Source organism: Pipistrellus kuhlii, unplaced genomic scaffold (genome assembly GCF_014108245.1).
Source record: "Pipistrellus kuhlii isolate mPipKuh1 unplaced genomic scaffold, mPipKuh1.p scaffold_m20_p_3, whole genome shotgun sequence".
Classification (NCBI taxonomy): Eukaryota; Metazoa; Chordata; class Mammalia; order Chiroptera; family Vespertilionidae; genus Pipistrellus; species Pipistrellus kuhlii.
The window spans coordinates 17,515,981-17,533,318 of record NW_023425529.1 but is presented as its reverse complement, the minus strand read 5'-3'; the positions used below and the strand labels follow the sequence as shown (position 1 = coordinate 17,533,318).

The following is a 17,338-nucleotide window of genomic DNA, read 5'->3' as shown; positions in this document are numbered from 1 at the left end:
TTTTGAAGAAGTGGCATTAGAAGAAATTTAAGTGTAAAAAATTTGGCTCTCAAAAGAAATTTCAATCATTGTGCTTTTGATATTTGGCTCTATTGATTAATGAGTTTTCAGACCACTGGTCTATACAAACAATTTTCTCCATCCCATTTTTAATCCTACTTTTTTTAAATTCTCAATTAAAAAGTCTTATTTTTATTAGCTAATTTCTGGTTGCTAATATTTGAGTAAAGGAAAACCACTCTTCATTGTATAAAAGCATAATGTGATTAAAATACAATAGAAATGGCTAAAGCCAGTTTGGCTCAGTGGTAGAGCATCGGTCTGCGGACTGAAGGTCCCAGGTTCGATTCTGGTCAAGGGCATGTACCTTGGTTGCGGGCACATCTCCCGCAGGGGGTGTGCAAGAGACAGCTGCGGTCGATGTTTCTCTCTCATCGACATTTCTAGCTCTCTATCTCTCTCCCTTCCTCTCTGTAAGAAAAATCAATAAAATATATTTTAAAAATAAAATAAAATAAAATAAATCCATTGCCCTTTCCACAATGTTTTATTTTCCTGTTTTGTTTATTTGATCTCAGGATAAGTTAGGAGCCCTGGTTATCTGATGGTATGTCCCTATATTGTCATCTATAATATAAACAATATCAAGGAATCTCCTCATTGACTTTGCAAAACTATTATTTTTCCTTCAAGTTTCTCAAGTTCTAATTAATTAAATGAATTGCTCATTTAATAGAAGGAATCTTGAAACAGGTAAAACAGAATATACCAAATTATTTCCTATCAAGAGAAAGAATGGATTTTAGTCTAAGCTTAAATAGGATAGAATTCAGTTCCTCCAATTGAATTCTATCATTTCCCATCATAGAAGGATCCAATGGTCAATCTAATGTATGTTTGGGAATGTTTTCCAGGTAAAATGAATATCGTTGTAGTCGCTGAGTCCAGACAAAGTAGTGCTTGCCCAAATGGAGATGAGCAGCAAAATCTAAGCTGGAAAGATACTGTGGTCAAAAGTTTGTTGGTAGAGGTATGTACATGCCAAACTATCAAGCTCTCCCAGGTGAGAATAGTATTTAATAGGTTAAATATTAAAAGACATTTTCTTTGAAGAGACTTCATTGACCATAGTTACTCTTGACACAGGCCTTGTCATCTGACCCAGAATAGTAAAACATCGCTTAAAACAAGCTTGATGATTTTTTGTTTGCTCCCAACTCATGATGTTTCCTGTACACTTATTTTTATTCCCTTCCCCTTTTTAATTGACTCCAATCCAAGGCAAGTCTACTTGTTTTACAGTCCTATGTCGTTTCCATCATCCTCACCTGCAAAAACTTGGTCTATTGGAGATGCTAACCAGTATCAGCATCTGTCATGTCCCAAAATGATAACAAAGTTGTCTTTATCCCAAATATGGGAGGACAGGGCCTAAAATGAATGTTGGTAATGTACAGTGACTTCCAGGTATAAACAGAAGGGGGCAGTGAATAGATCTTCTCCCAGGGGCAAACATGTCCTGCCATACCTATGTACGTTGATGCTGATTACTTTTCCTTCATAGAAAGATCATCCAGACTCATTACTTTGTGCTTGTTTTTATTTACCCTTTGACAGCCCGAAGGTATTGAAAAGGAAATGACTCAAAGTTTCTTTATCCATACAACAGGTAAGAGGATCTTTTAGGTGGTAGATTAATTCTAATGAAAATTTATCAACACTTGTTATGTTGAGTATCCCAGAGATTTCATTCAAATTACCTAATAGGGGATTTTTATTTTTATTTTTTTTACTTTCTACCATTATGGTATAATTTTTGCCATTAAAAAACTATAGTATTTAGGGTGTTTTGTTTTATTTTATTTTAGTTTAGTTTTAGTTCACCCAACTCATTGGTCTGCCTCAAACTATTTTTCTTACTTTATATATTTTCTGCTCCTCTTGTCATCTGATTGTGACAAACTGTTGAACAGTGGTAAATCAAGATTATGCCCAAATTACACATATTGTAACCTTTGCTTTTGTACTCTTGGGATGAAGCAATCACTGCCCCTCAATTGCTTGCTTAATGGCCTCACAGTACTGTTTTATCTGATTGATAATGGTATTATTTTAATGACTAATAGGCATCTCTTTACCTATTGTGTGTGCTATTTTATATGTCCTAGTCAGCAGTTTTTGCCTTTTTTTTTTTTATACTTAAGTAGTATAGGCACTAAACTAATGGAGAATAGTAGCCATTATCTATCATACAAATGCAAATACCATTTTTTTTAAATGTATTGTTACTCTAAACTTGATCAAAACCTCAATTTATGTCTTCTAACAAGCAACTTGTAAAATTTTTTAAAAGGAATATGTTTCATAATGTGTTTGTACCACAAGTCTTTTTCTATTGTTTATGAAAAGAAGCCATCACATTGTTTATTTTATTGATATTTTCTTTCCAGGCACTAACGTCTCCATGACAATAGTTTTGGATTTGCCAGATAATGTGGTAGAAGGATCAGCCAGGGCCTTTATCACTGTTGTGGGTAAGTTGGTTAAATTTTGTGTTTCACAATTATTTGAAAAGTCTTGATTGAGGTGGTCTTTAAAAATTCCTTAAAATAACAGGATGGATAGATTTTTCTTATGCTATCCATTGGAACAGAATTATTGTTGAGGATTATCCTCCAAACTTGTTTTCATATGAGGATCTGAAGGAATTATAGCATTATTTTCAAATCTGTGTCCCTAGGGAACATTTGTTCCGGTGGATGGTAATTGGTGTTTAGAAAACAAAGTTGTATTATATTAATATGAAATATTAAATTCTCCTTTGGGGAATCAGAATATCTTTGCTTATTTTATTTTTTTATTTTTATTTTTTTTAATATATTTTATTGATTTTTTTACAGAGAGGAAGGGAGAGAGATAGAGAGCTAGAAACGTCGATGAGAGAGAAACATCGACCAGCTGCCTCTTGCACACCCCCTACTGGGGATGTGCCCGCAACACTGGTACATGCCCTTGACGGGAATCGAACCTGGGACCTTTCAGTCCGCAGACCGACGCTCTACCACTGAGCCAAACCGGTTTCGGCTATCTTTGCTTATTTTAAATGCTGGAAATATCCCCAGTAATAGGAGAAATCTGTTTTTACAAAAGTAAAACTTGTTTATCTATCATTAACATTAACATTTTGGAGGAAAGGAATGGATTACAGTTTATAGTTCATAGGATCAATTTCTCAAAAAACAAAGAAGCAAACAAACCTAATTTTTTAACTTTCTCTTCCCTGGTAATGAGATTTTTTTCAGAAACTCCCTTAATTTTACTCTTCATATCTGTCTCTTTTTCAGAATTACTTCATGAAAAATTTCCTTGTTTCCACCTTTTAGACTTAATTTTTAAATATTTTCTACTTTCACTATGCCTCTTTAATCTGTACTTATTAATGCTCAGATGCCAACTTTCAATGATAGTAACTTTCTGCTTTTCCTATTTTTAGGGGATGTTCTAGGACTTTCGATGCAGAATCTTGAGAATCTTCTGCAAATGCCCAGTGGAGGTGGAGAGCAGAATATTGCCCTGCTAGCGTCTGATACTTATGTCCTTGACTACCTGCAATCTACTGAACAATTGACAGAGGAAGTTAAATCTAAGGCTTTCTCTTTCTTATCTAACGGTGAGAAGGTTCAAGTAATTTCTGCCCATAATAGATGAAATCAGTGGTTCCTGATACCAAGATGTCAAAAAGCTGAAAGTGGATTTGAACTGAGTATAGGCTGAGTTTGAACTATGTTTTTGTTTGTTTTGTTTGGGGTATTTTCAAGATTTTTTTAGACTTTAATATCTGTGTGGTCATTTAGTTTTACAATTTAAATCTGCAGCATTTCAAATTATGAGTTCAGGTTTTTTTAGTGCCTAATATTTTGCCAAACTACTTTGTGTGACCCTGTTGCTGCTATTATTGTAGCTAGAAATGGTTCATTTATCAACTTCTGTATGTATCTTTCAATTGTGTTTCATTGCAATGAAGTGATTGAATGTATGTGCCAAAAAAAAAATACATAAACCTTGTAAAAATGTGATGTTAAGGAAAAGTCAGAGGTACTATTTATTTGAGTTTTCTTTTCAGAAAGATAATGCAAACAAAATAACCTTAATGAAATTTTGTAAATTCCAATACCTCTTTTTTGATGATTTTATTACTTCACTGGTATAACTATACGAGAGGCCCAGTGCATGAAATTCGTGCATGGAGGTTGGCGAGAGGGGTCCCTCAGCCCGGCCTGCACCCTCTTGCAATTCCACAGGGATCAGGCATAAAAAAGGCAGTCACACATACTTCTCACAATCTGGGCTGCTGGCTCCTAACAACTCACCAGCCTGCCTGCTTGATCGCCCCTAACCACTCTGCCTGCCTGGCTATTGTCCCTAATAGCCTCTGCCTGCCTGACTAATTGCCCCTAACCACTTACCTGCCTGCTTAATCACCCCTAACTGCTCGCTTGCCTGCCTGATCACCCCTAACTGCTCTACTGCTGCCTAATCACACCTAAGCACCTCTGCCTGCGTGCCTGATTGCCCCTAACCGCTGGCCTGCTTGCTTTATCGCCCCTAACTGCTTGTCTGCCTGCCTGTTCGCTCCTAACCACCTCTGCTTCGCCCTGGCCCCTGTAGCTTTCTCTGAAAGTACGTCCAAAAGGTTGTTTGGCTCTCTGGTCTAATTAGCATATTATGCTTTTATTATTATAGATTGTCACATAGTATCATTAAATCCGGACAAGGTAGAAGTTATTTTTTCTCAATATAGATAGAGAACCTGAGTTTCAGAAGTTAAATTGAAATGATCATCTAGTAATTTATGTCTACCTAACACCAAAACACATGGCTCATTTACTACATCATTCTTTTTCTTCTAACTTTCTTATATTGACAAAATAATTTCCTGCAATGTTGTATTTTAGGCTATCAAAAGCAGCTGTCTTTCAAGAACATTGATGGCTCATATAGCACATTTTGGCGGAGGAATCAGAAAGGAAGCATATGGTGAGACATGAAAATTTTATTTTAAAGTAATGTAGAAATGATCTGAGGAGGGCTTATTAGAGAATGAGAGCAGTTGAGTTCAGTGGAAATAGAAAAAGCAAAATGGGTTTCAACGTGAATTTACAAAGGTGAATCTAAATAATACTAAAATAGTTGGTTATTCCAGTTCTAATGCAGTCTTCCTAAAGTCTCATGGCAAATTTAATGAGAGCCCCTCTACTTCCATAGCTTGTTAACTCCATGAAAAATGCCACAACTTAGTCTGCATTTCTCAGAGTCCCATGCTCTACTCAGGAGAGTAAAACAAAGCATCTAGTTATACCCACTCTCACCATAAAAGGATAATCTAATGAACTATATATTTAGAACTTTGTGGAAATTACCTACTCTTATTTTCACATATTGCTATTCAAAACATTTTATTGCCCCAAAGGACAGAGCCACTATCCATACTCATTAGTCAACAGTAGTCAAATTGGATGCACCCATACCCCAAAGGAGACAATGGTGGTGAATCTGTGGAGTTGCTGACATTATCATTCCTTTCTTATCCAACCTTTGTCTAACTGGTGGTACGCATTGCAGGCTCAGTGCCCTTACCTTTAAGACATTTGAGAGAATGAAGAAGTATGTTTTCATTGATGAACAAGTTCAACAACAGACCTTCATCTGGCTTTCGAGCAAACAGGAAAGCAATGGTGGCTTTAAGAGTGATGGCGAGATTTTCCACAATGCCTGGGAGGTGAGAGATTAACAGTAGTATGTTTTCCCTGCTTCTTTGTTTTGTCTACCTTCCCTGCCTCTGGCCTAACTACCCTGGAACAAGAATATTTTTTTCTTGTGAATATTACCTTTTCTGAGTCTGCTGAAGTCATAGGCCAGTGGTGTATTAGTCAGCAGCATCACTTCGAGATATAGCTCCTCTTGAATCTACTATTTATTTGCCTTACTGTGTTTAGCCCTTCCATAGAACCAATCTATTTTAACCCTTTGCACTCCACTGTCTCCTCTCAGGGGACATCGGAATTCTAGCATATCACTCGGATGTCCCCTCTCAGGGGGGACATTGCAGTTTATTAGTGATTACAGGGAATTGAATTAATTCAACACACGTTTCTGCCGCAAAGTAGCGTCGAGTAGCTGGTAGCCAATGTCCAGAATGGTTCGGAGTGCAAAGGGTTAAGATATAAACTAGAGAGAGGAGGATGGGGTGAGAAAAGGAACTTAGAGAGGAGACCTTCATAAGTTTAGAGACAGAAGATATACTAAAGGAGGGGGCCTTGAGTAAGGAATTCATTCCTATTTATGAGTGACAAAAAATTTTAGGGGGAGTATCTAGTAAATTACATTTTTTCAATGAAGCACTCTTCCGATACCTTATCAAGTCAAAGCATGAAGGCCTAGCTTGCCCTAAGTCAAAACGCAGATGAGATGATGTATGTCTGGGACAACAATCATTCCTTCCCTTTTCTGTCCATCTTTAGGTAAATCACTAGCATTCTCCCTCCTGTTTTCCTTTGTAGACTGCTACCCACCTCCATCCCATCCTGTGTCCTTGATTCACCTCACATTTTTATTTTCCTCTATAAATCCCTTATCATGATATTTTATCATGCCCTGTTAGCCTCTGGGATATCCTGGGCTTTTCTTTTGGCTCTTATTCATAATCACCACTTTTTATTTTTGGATTTTTGGAATGTAAAGCTAATCCACTTCAAAGTATAGGTGAATAACAACTCTGCATGGTATTTAATTTTAATGTGAATTGTTTTCGCATTGTTTTATGATTACGTAGTATGAAAAAATGTCTTTGAATTATTTCAAACTTACTCCTCACATTAGGAGGCCCCTAACAGAGAATAGCACTTGTTCCCATGTGGAAAATCAGAATTTTTCGTGTTCTCTTCTAAAACATCCCCTCATTTCTTCTTAATGGCTTCATTGCTGGTCTCTACATCAGTTTGTCTGATCTTACCCAATCCTTTTTCCATAACTGTGTGTGTGTGTGTGTGTGTGCATTTTGAATTGGGTCAGAGAAAAAAGCAAGGAGAAGAATAAACACCTGCACTGCAGAGGAATAGTGATACAACCTGCTATAGCTTAAGTGTGTGCTTTGGGTCCCCACATCTTATTTTAGTGCCCAACATCTCCCATTATTTACACCTTTATAACTGAGCTCTTTAGAGGTGTCTTTTTTATTTATATGGAAGAGAGAAGTCACTTTTTGCTTAAATAAATAAAACAAGAATTTAATATTAGATCAGTGACCCCAAATGCCTAGTGAATGTTACTTGCTTTGGTATCACTAAAACACCCATTAAAACTCATTTCCCTATTCTGTACTCCTGACTTTTTGAATCAGAATCTCTTATGTGAATACTGGTTTATTTCATAAGTTCCCCAGGGTAATTTTATGCACAGTTTGCAAACTACATAACCTACAAATGTTTTTCTAATTTTATACCGCAAGAATCCATGAGACCAGATCATTGTTACCACTTAGGATACTTTTCCGGGGTTGTTTAAGAAGTTTCCCAGCAACTTTCTGTTGTATCCCATGAGAAATCCTTTGCTTTTTCAAATTAAAACCAAATTAAATAAAATACGGCTCTTCGTATAAATTGCTTGTAATTCATGCTTAATACCAGGCCATAAAAATACAATTATACATGTCATTAAGTATACTTGAGATTAATTGTGTGTTTTATTTCATTATTACATTGAATCTTAATGAATTTTTATTCAAACAGCATAGTTATTAACAACTTAATTTAAAAATTACACATTTTCAGGTTTATAAATAATAGTAATTGTTTTCAGTGCTTCTTTTATCCCTTGTCTCACTTCAGAAGGATAGCTGTTCTTTTGTGCTCTGCCATCCTGTATGACTCATTGTTCCTTTGTGTTTAGGAAGAAGTAGAAGAGGAGGAGGAGGACATTTTACTCACTGCATATGTTGTTGGAGCATTCCTTGAAGCTGGGCTCAATTTTACTGTAAGGATTCTCATCATCTTTCTGTTTCAGTCAGCTGAATGCATATTGGATAGACTGTGAAATAAGAGTGATTTGGAATTCTTACACCAGATGAAACATCAAAAGAACATTTCATTCATTACCTCTCTTTGAGTTGATGTTACTCAAACTATTTTTCATTCATAGAAATCTTTGATGAACACCATTGAGATTTTCCCTAGGGAGAATATGTACTAGTATATGTACACACACAGGAGGTTTTCATTCTGTTTTCAGTATTTACAGATCTTCTGAAGTTCAGCCATGAATTTTAGATTAAGAACCCATGCACTAAGTATAACCATAACCTAGGTTCTGTTTCTCTAACCAATTCAATGTGTAAACATTTCAATGTAAGTGTTGTTCATCTTGGCTGCCTCCCAACCCAAAGGTTAAGTTATCTGATTGCACACTCTATTCCTAAAAAAGGATACTAGGAACTTTCAGGATCATTGTCTATCTCAAAAACCATCTTTAGAAATATAAGCTTCTATTTTAGGTAATCGAATAATGCATCTTAAGTCTAAAAGTAAATGTGTATTCTTAGCCACATATAATAAATTTATATTATTAACTGAAATATGACAGATCAGATATAGAAACCAGCATTTTAAGATTATTTAAATTTTATTTCTCAAACACTAGTAATCCATCTAAAATTAATTGTATTGATACTTATAATGAAAAATACATATGTATACATATGAACAGGTTTGAATGTAAAATATGTTTTAAGGATACATAATCTCAGATGTAAAGTGTGATTGGTTTTTTCAGCAAGTTTATGAAGTGTTCGTGTATAATTTTAAAATATGTTGTCTTTCTACATGACTAGTTTCCTGCTCTGCGACATGGGCTCTTTTTCCTGGAGGAGGCAATGGAAAATGGTGTCACCAATGGCTACAATCAGGCAATGCTAGCTTATGTTTTTGCATTAGCTGGAAAAGAGGAGAAGGTGGAATCCTTACTCCAGATTCTGGATCAATCTGCTACCAAAGAAAGTAATTATTTACTTTTGCTAATAGAGATGACCTTGGGAATAAAGTGATGAAACTTTCTTAGCATTCATGTAGGGACACTCTCTTTTTTTCCGTTTTCTTTTTATTTTATTTTATTATTGACTAAGGTATTACATATGTGTCCTTATGCCCACCTTGCCCCCACTCATGCTCTCACCCCCCTGGTGTCTGTGCCAGGTTTGGTTTCTTCTGAAGCCATATTTTTGGTTTGTAGACAACCATCTCCTCTCTCCATGTTCACATTGTGCGAGTTTTCTGTGTGCATTACCCCTGGTGTCTCTTTCACGTATCCAAATTTCCTCTTCTAAGGACACTAAGTAGATTGGATTAGGGCACACCCTAACAGCCTTGTTTTAACTGAATCACCTCTTTCAAGGTCCTGTCTCCAAATAGAGTCACATTCTGAAGTTCTGGCATTTAGGACTTGAACATCTGAATTTTGAGACATACAATTCAGTCTATAACAGAGGCCAAGAAATGGAATTTGCATCATTTTATATGCAATCAAGTTTTCTTTATAAGGACTGTGTTAAAATTCTTCCTTTTTCTCAGATAATGTAATATATTGGGAAAGAGCTAAGAAACCCAAGACAGAAGCACACCCATACTTTATTCCTCCGGCCCCTTCTGCCGACACTGAAAAGACTTGCTATGTGCTGTTGGCCATCATTTCCCAAAAAGCTCCTGACCTCGCCTATGCTAGTCAGATTGTGCAGTGGGTTGCTCAACAAATGAATTCCCAAGGAGGCTTCTCTTCCACCCAGGTAATTGATGCAAGTCTGGTGTTAATAAAGATATTTGACAGCAAAGATAAAGGATATTTGCTGTTATAAGTCCTATTCTAATCAGTTAACAATGATTTATTACTTCTTGTGTATCAGAGACTCTTATTTATGTACAGATTAATAAAGTGAAGTACCTTTTCAATGAATTTTGCCTGATCTATATCTCTATTTACTCAGTAAAAATAAAATGTAAGGCTAGAAGAGATTGTTGTCATAAACACCAGATTCTTGGTGATAAGTTAGATAGCTGATGATATTATGGTTAAACTACATATCAACCAAGAAGAAGTATTTTTCTTTACTTCTGTTGTCTGCACTTTGGGGAAAACAGATGAAATGAGTGGATAACAGAAAAAATAATTATGAAAAACAATTATTACTAGTATCGATATATCTTTTCTTAGCAGGAAAAATAATTTAAATGCAAAGAAATGAAGTTTTATTCCCACAGGGAAAATCTTCACTCCCCTCTTGGCTTTACTTTTTTTCAGTCTTAGCTTCTGACTAAAACCATGTTTGTGAATCTCTTAACAGCTATCTCCAAATTCAGTCATCATCCAAGGCAACTTAATTACATAACATTTTGATTTTTCAGAAAGTGTTTGGCACTACTTACAAAAGCAGAGATTATATAATCTTTTATTTTTTTAATTATATTTTTATTGATTTTTTTACAGAGAGGAAGGGAGAGAGATAGAGAGCTAGAAACATCAATGGGAGAGAAACATCAACCAGCTGCCTCTTGCACAACCCCCACAGGGGGTGTGCCCACAACCAATGTACATGCCCTTGACCGGAATCGAACCTGGGACCTTCAGTCCGCAGACCAACGCTCTACCACTGAGCCAAGCCAGCTTCGGCGAGATTATATAATCTTTTAGAAAAATAAAATCTGATTGAGATCTGTAGAAAAAAATCAATTTAAATGGTAGCAACTAGCACAAGCAAATGTCCTGTCCTTTAAGATATTGCTTCTCATTGTTCTATTAGAGGCCCAGTGCATGAAATCATGCATGAGTAGGGTGCCTAGGCCTGGCCTGCAATCAGGGCCAACTAGGACCTTCCGGCTGCCAGCCGTGCCTTCCTTTATTTTGCACCACCCCTTGGTGGTCAGCACACATCATAGTGAGTCTCCTGTTCAAACTCCACTGGGGACAATTTGCATACTAGGCTTTTATATAGAGAGATTGACCTGTCTTGGGATGTTTCATGGACTGATTCAAATTTCATTGTCTTTTTTTTTTAATAATAAATCTTTATTGTTCAGATTATTACAGGTGTTTCTCTTTCCCTTCTTCCCCCATAGCTCCCCTCCACCTGATCCCCAACTCCACCCCATGCCCTTACCTCCCACCCCTGTCTTCATCCATAGGTGTAAGATTCTTGTCCAATCTCTTCCCTCACCCCCTGAGAGTTGTTAGTCCAATCCTATTGTCAAATGATAACTAAAACTTGCAGCGTAATGGAGCTGGTACTATTGCTTATACTCTTCCATATAGGACACTGCTGTCTGTCTTCTTGCCGTAACCCGTTACATGAAGCTAACATTCGCCAACGGTGAAAACAATGTTACCGTTAGCAATGAAGAATACAGTGAGGTCTTCCAGGTTAACGATGACAACCGCTTACTCGTCCAGCGTTCAGAACTAACAAAAGCATATGGACAATACACAGTGGATGTAGAAGGAGAAGGTTTTGCATTTATTCAGGTAATAGAAGTCTACCTGAGAGGGAAATGAATGTTGCCAGTAAAAAGGTCAGGTTATCAACTGAGTTATATATGAAGTGCTATTTTACCATTTTACATAATTCCGTCATTATTTCTACTCATTCTCTAATTAATAGCTGAAAATGCAGGTTATTTTATGAGAGGTATTTAATCTTAAGGATAACTGGGTAACTGGGGAGTTTCTTGAGGAATGTCACCGTTAAAAAGTATTCTGACATTTTTATTAAATTATGTTGTTGAAGATTCTTGTGTATTCTGAAAGCTAAATAATTACATTTAGCCTTATTCCCTGATAAGTAGAGACATAAAATAAAGTACATTAGTCATGGAAATAAGAGAAACAATAAGTCCTACAGGTTTTACTACAGAAAAAGTAGATGGATTTTTTTTTTTTAATGATTTGTTATCTTTCCTAGGCTACCCTTAGGTATAATGTGCTACCATCTGAGAAGGAATCCGGATTTTTCCTTTCCTTGGAAATGGCAAAGAAAAACTGTTCAGATGAATTACAGAATGATTTTGAGCTGACAGTAACCATCAAGTAAGTGTCCATTTTAATATCAACTCCCAGATTAGAGAGAGGGTAAATATATATAAAAATAATTATTTTAGACAGTAGCAACATAACAAAATATGAATGATAATAACCAATGATGATTTTACTTGTTGGTGCATAATTTCTATAGCATAATCACTTTATGGCTTTTTGTCTAGATACCACAATTTAATACATCTTTTTTTATATATATATATTTTATTGATTTTTTACAGAGAGGAAGGGAGAGATATAGAGAGCTAGAAACGTCGATGAGAGAGAAACATCGACCAGCTGCCTCTTGCACACCCCCTACCGGGGATGTGCCCACAGCCAATGTACATGCCCTTGACCAGAATCGAACCTGGGACCTTTCAGTCCGCAGACCGACGCTCTGATACTGAGCCAAACCGGCCTCGGCAATTTAATACATCTTAAGCTAGAATTATGCAAGTATAATTTATATTGTGTGTAAGTGAAATTTGCAAGCTTCTGACACACCAATACTACAACAATGTTTTTTGGGTGTTTTTTTTTGTTTTGTTTTGTTTTGTTTTTAATGGAAATGCTGTTCATTTTGGACAATAGAAATACTATTTTTCCACCTATAAACAAGCACAGAGATGCCTAGAGGGCAAAACCTACAACTGTTATTTTATAACTGTACAGAGTAAAATTTCAGATTTTTAATTTTCACAGTAGGATAGCAAAATAAGTATTTTAAAATATAAAAATGTAGCCGGAACCGGTTTGGCTCAGTGGATAGAGGGCTGGTCTGTGGACTGAAAGGTCCCAGGTTCGATTCCGATCAAGAGCACCTACATCGGTTGCGGGCACATCCCCAGTAGGAGGTGTGCAGGAGGCAGCTGGCCGACGTTTCTCTCTCGTCGATGTTTCTAGCTCTCTATCCCTCTCTCTTCCTCTCTGTAAAAAATCAATTATATACCCTGTTTCCCTGAAAATAAGACAGTGTCTTATATTAATTTTTGCTCCCAAAGATGTGCTAGGTCTTATTTTCAGGGGATGTCTTATTTTTCCATGAAGAAGAATACGATACACATTTATTGTTAAATGAAAATAAAGGAAATTTATTACCTGTATACGGTACGAGAGTATGGTAGTTGTCAACACAAACCAGACAAACTGTGAATTCTACAGTATCAAGAATTTACTCATTTATTCAATGACAATCATGTCATCATCTTCTGGAACATCATCATAACAATCCAATTCCTGAATTTCCTGGTGAATTTCTTATGACTCCAAGATCTTTCAGTATCTATCAGTGGACCAAATCTCTCATGTTTAGCCTAGGGGGGCCTTATTTTCAGAGGATGCCTTATATTTCACTCAGAAGAAAACTTGTAAGTAGGTCTGATTTTCAGAGAATGTCTTATTTTGGGGGAAACACGATATATATATATATATATATAATTATTGGTTTTTTATAGACATTATATATAGACACCAAAGAGTTTTAACCTTAGTTAATATGTGAATAAACACTGAGAAAAATTAGTTTGGAGGATTTTCTTAGGATTTCCAAATGATAATATCATGAACACCAGAGCTAAAATAAGAACTAAATACATTGTAGAACTCTTAACTTCATGTCCCAACAATCCTTTCCAGTGTTAAGGACATAGCCTAGATCTCTTAGGGACATGTCTATGATTCTATCAATATCTCACTTTTTAAACAAATATTTTCTTTAAGTTTTATTCAAATCTAAGGCTGCTATCGGTACATATAATATCAATTTACAGGCTTTGTTTATAAGTTCTGTCTTTAAGACTTCAGGTAATCTTAAAAGCAGGATTTAGGTATTATAGATTCTAGTTTCAAATAATCCATTATTTACTTCAACCTATGTTGCTTTGTCTCGTCTCATCCATTATCATTCTAGTTATGCCTATTCTAAGATGTTTAGGAATGACTTTCTTGCCTAGCCAGTGTGTCCCAGTGGTTGAGCACTGACTCATGAACGAACAGGTCACCAGTTTGATTCCCACTAGGGGCACATGCCCAGTTTGATTCCCACTAGGGGCACATCCCCAGTAAGGGCATGCAGGAGATAACCAATTGATGTTTCACTCATCAATGTTTCTATCTCTCTATCTCTCTCCCTTCCTCCCTCTCTAAAATCAGTAAAGATATGTTGTTGTTTTTTTAAATTAAATAAATAAATAAATAAATAAATAAATAAATAAAAGAATGGCTTTCATCAAGTGTTTTTTCTTTAGCTGTGCCTTTCCTCCAGACCTATGGCTAATTAGTATGTTTGTACCCACAACCCGTACCATAAAATGAGTCACTTTTCTAAACTGATGTCTACGCTGTGCTTTGTTTTAAATTTCAGATACATTGGAATACGCAATACCTCCAAAATGGTCCTTGTTGATGTAAAAATGCTCTCAGGATTTACTCCAGTCATGTCATCCACTGAGGAGGTAAATAACAGAAGTCCAGTCTTTCAGCACAGGAAAAGCAATAGTGTGTAGAAGAAATAACTGGTTAGCAAAACCAAGCTGTGGGATTCTGCATTTAAACAAATTTATTCATACTTCACATTTTCATTTTTGCTGCAACAGTGGAAGGATGGTGTTATCAACTTAGAGCAATTAGCAGACGTTATTTTTCATAGCTTATAATCTATTTCTTACTTTAATTCTACTATGCTTATGCAAACATAATGGCACAAGGGAACATTCCATAATATAGATCCTGACAATTAGTTAAATAAAAATTATGAAGTATTCAATATCAGAATAATACCTTTTAATATTTGTTCCCCATCCTTCCCTGACAATTTCTTCAAAGCTTGAGAACAATGGCCAAGTGATGAAGACTAAAGTCAAGAATGACCATGTTCTTTTCTTCTTGGAAAATGTAAGTTGAGTAATAATTTTCCCCATGGTTTGTTCTTTTCTTTTTCTTCTGATTGGATGAGTCTATTTCTTATAGATATACATGACAGGGTTTCTCAAAAAATATGGGACAGTGGTCTTCTATCAGTGGCCTTCTATTCCAATGTTCACCTTTTCCCTGTTAACTCTAATATTATTTCATGTGTCTTGACTGCCTGACTAGGTAATTCTCAGGTTTAGAAGCATCATTTCCCTGTTTTTCACTCCTCATGGCATCTAACATAGTCTGGTAACAGAGTAGATGTATAATTCTTTTATACCTTTGACTTGAGCTCCAGGGAAGGTGACATGAGTTCTAGAATCATTCTTTCTATGTGTATATCATTACCATTCATTCACATGAATGCCTACATTACTGCTTTCAACTAAATTTCCTGCATCTCAATATAAGCAATGGCATTTAAATTTATATACAATTTAATGTTACCTAATTATTAAGATTAAGTCATTCCATAAAATTATGTAAAGTATTAGTACCCTGGATCTATTTAATTGGGTACATCATGAACTTTTGGAGCTATTTTCTCAGTGATTTTGTTTCCAGATCTACTCTGATGTGTTTGTAATTTGTATCTTTGTAGGTTTCTGGTCCAGCAAAGAGTTTCACTTTCTCTGTTGAGCAAAGCAACCTTGTGTCCAACATTCAGCCAGCCCCAGTTATGGTCTATGATTATTATGAAACAGGTAGGTGAGCAACAACCCTAAAGCTAGTGAACATAATATCTAAATATAACAATCCCTGAGCTGCCAAATTTTCTAAAATCACCTCCAGTCTACAAAAACTATATAGCAAATGGTTTTATACTGATGATTTGTTTTTGGTGTTTTTTTTTTGTTTGTTTTTTACTTCATGATATATCTACTGAGAGGGCCAGTTTCCAATTACCAGAATTTTTCAAACCTAGAATCCTTTAGATACTACGTGTAATAGCATCCCTTTAACTTGAAATATAAACTATGTTAAGTGTCATCTCCTTTTTGTTGTTATTATTATTACTGGCAAGTCTTACCATTTTATGCTACCTTTATGAATTTCAATTTGAGAAGGGGAATAGGCAATATTCTGAAATGTTATAGGAAAATGTTGGTTGATTAGGTTCCAAACCAATTACTAAGGTGTCATAGAGACCATACAGAATTTCCCTGGATTGTTAATGATATCAGTTCCTTGATGAATGTCAGATAAAGTTTGTCAGGAAGTATTTAAATTCTGGCTCTGTCATTTACTAATAGAATATATTTCATCAAGTGCCTTAAACTTTTTTTTCTTAGTCTTCACTGGAAAATATATTTTTATTTATTTTTAGAGAGAGAGAGGGAGAGAGAGAGAGGGAGAGAGAGAAAGAGAAACAATGATGTGAGAGAAAAACATTGGTTGCCTTCAATACATTCCCCAACAGAGATCAAACCCAAAACCTAAGTATGTGCCTTTACCAGGAATGGAACCGGCAACCTTTTGTTATAAGGGTTGATGATCCAACCAACTGAGCCACCTGGCAAGGGCAAGTGCCTTAAATTGTAATAAGACATTTTTGGATTTCAAAAACAGAAGTGATTGACTGTCTTGCAAAATTACTGAAAAGATTAGACCTAGTGTATCTACAATTGTGTGACTTAACTGATTATAGAAAGTTGGAGATCTAAGAAGGATGAATTTTTCCTTTATTTTCCAGATGAGTATGCCATTGTTTTTTACAATGTCAACAGTGTTTCAGTTTCCCTTTGAGAAAACAAAGCACAGGAAAAGGTAAGGAAATTGAATATATCATAAAACATTGAAAACACAACTGGTAAGCAAATGAAAACCTAAAGATAGAACAATAAATGACACAAAGAAAGGTCTCTTATTTATGGAAGATTGGATGCTAGATGAGTATTCTCATAGTCATTAAGATTTTATTAATTTCTTTAAAATAGCTTGAAAGAATGTATAGCTATGTACATGCCTTTTACAAGTCTCTCACTTAATAAAATCCTCCTTTTTTGTTTTATAAGTTGATAGGTCATTATGTTGTATATGCATATACATTAAGCTGTATATGCATATATTTATAAATAGTCATGTATATGTTAAATGTGTATGTGGGTGTATTTGTGTGTGTGTGTATAGGTATGTTTGTATATTTATATATTTATTGATGTCTACATATGTTTTTAAATCCCAGGTGGAAAGCTATTTGCTTTGAACAAACTTATCCTTCTGAATCAACCTGAAAGAAAACCATTCATAGTCTGTAACCTGTATGACTTCTCAAATTTTATTTCCTTATTACCCATTAAATGCTGTGATTTCA

The 17,338-nt window shown here is 35.5% G+C and overlaps 1 protein-coding gene across 1 annotated transcript in view; it reads left to right on the top strand.

Annotated features, from left to right (window-relative positions):
- The window catches only part of LOC118729852 (ovostatin homolog 2-like), a 41,214-nt gene extending 23,876 nt beyond the window's left edge, over positions 1 to 17,338 (top strand). Inside the window, exons 21-36 of the mRNA XM_045587742.1 lie at positions 915 to 1,030; positions 1,618 to 1,669; positions 2,451 to 2,534; positions 3,494 to 3,670; positions 4,956 to 5,037; positions 5,623 to 5,779; positions 7,948 to 8,031; positions 8,885 to 9,050; positions 9,621 to 9,832; positions 11,353 to 11,562; positions 11,999 to 12,123; positions 14,477 to 14,567; positions 14,938 to 15,006; positions 15,626 to 15,728; positions 16,718 to 16,791; positions 17,210 to 17,338. Coding sequence (XP_045443698.1) covers positions 915 to 1,030; positions 1,618 to 1,669; positions 2,451 to 2,534; positions 3,494 to 3,670; positions 4,956 to 5,037; positions 5,623 to 5,779; positions 7,948 to 8,031; positions 8,885 to 9,050; positions 9,621 to 9,832; positions 11,353 to 11,562; positions 11,999 to 12,123; positions 14,477 to 14,567; positions 14,938 to 15,006; positions 15,626 to 15,728; positions 16,718 to 16,770 — 1,781 coding nt within the window. The 3' untranslated portion in view covers positions 16,771 to 16,791; positions 17,210 to 17,338. The remainder of the gene's footprint in view (positions 1 to 914; positions 1,031 to 1,617; positions 1,670 to 2,450; positions 2,535 to 3,493; positions 3,671 to 4,955; positions 5,038 to 5,622; positions 5,780 to 7,947; positions 8,032 to 8,884; positions 9,051 to 9,620; positions 9,833 to 11,352; positions 11,563 to 11,998; positions 12,124 to 14,476; positions 14,568 to 14,937; positions 15,007 to 15,625; positions 15,729 to 16,717; positions 16,792 to 17,209) is intronic.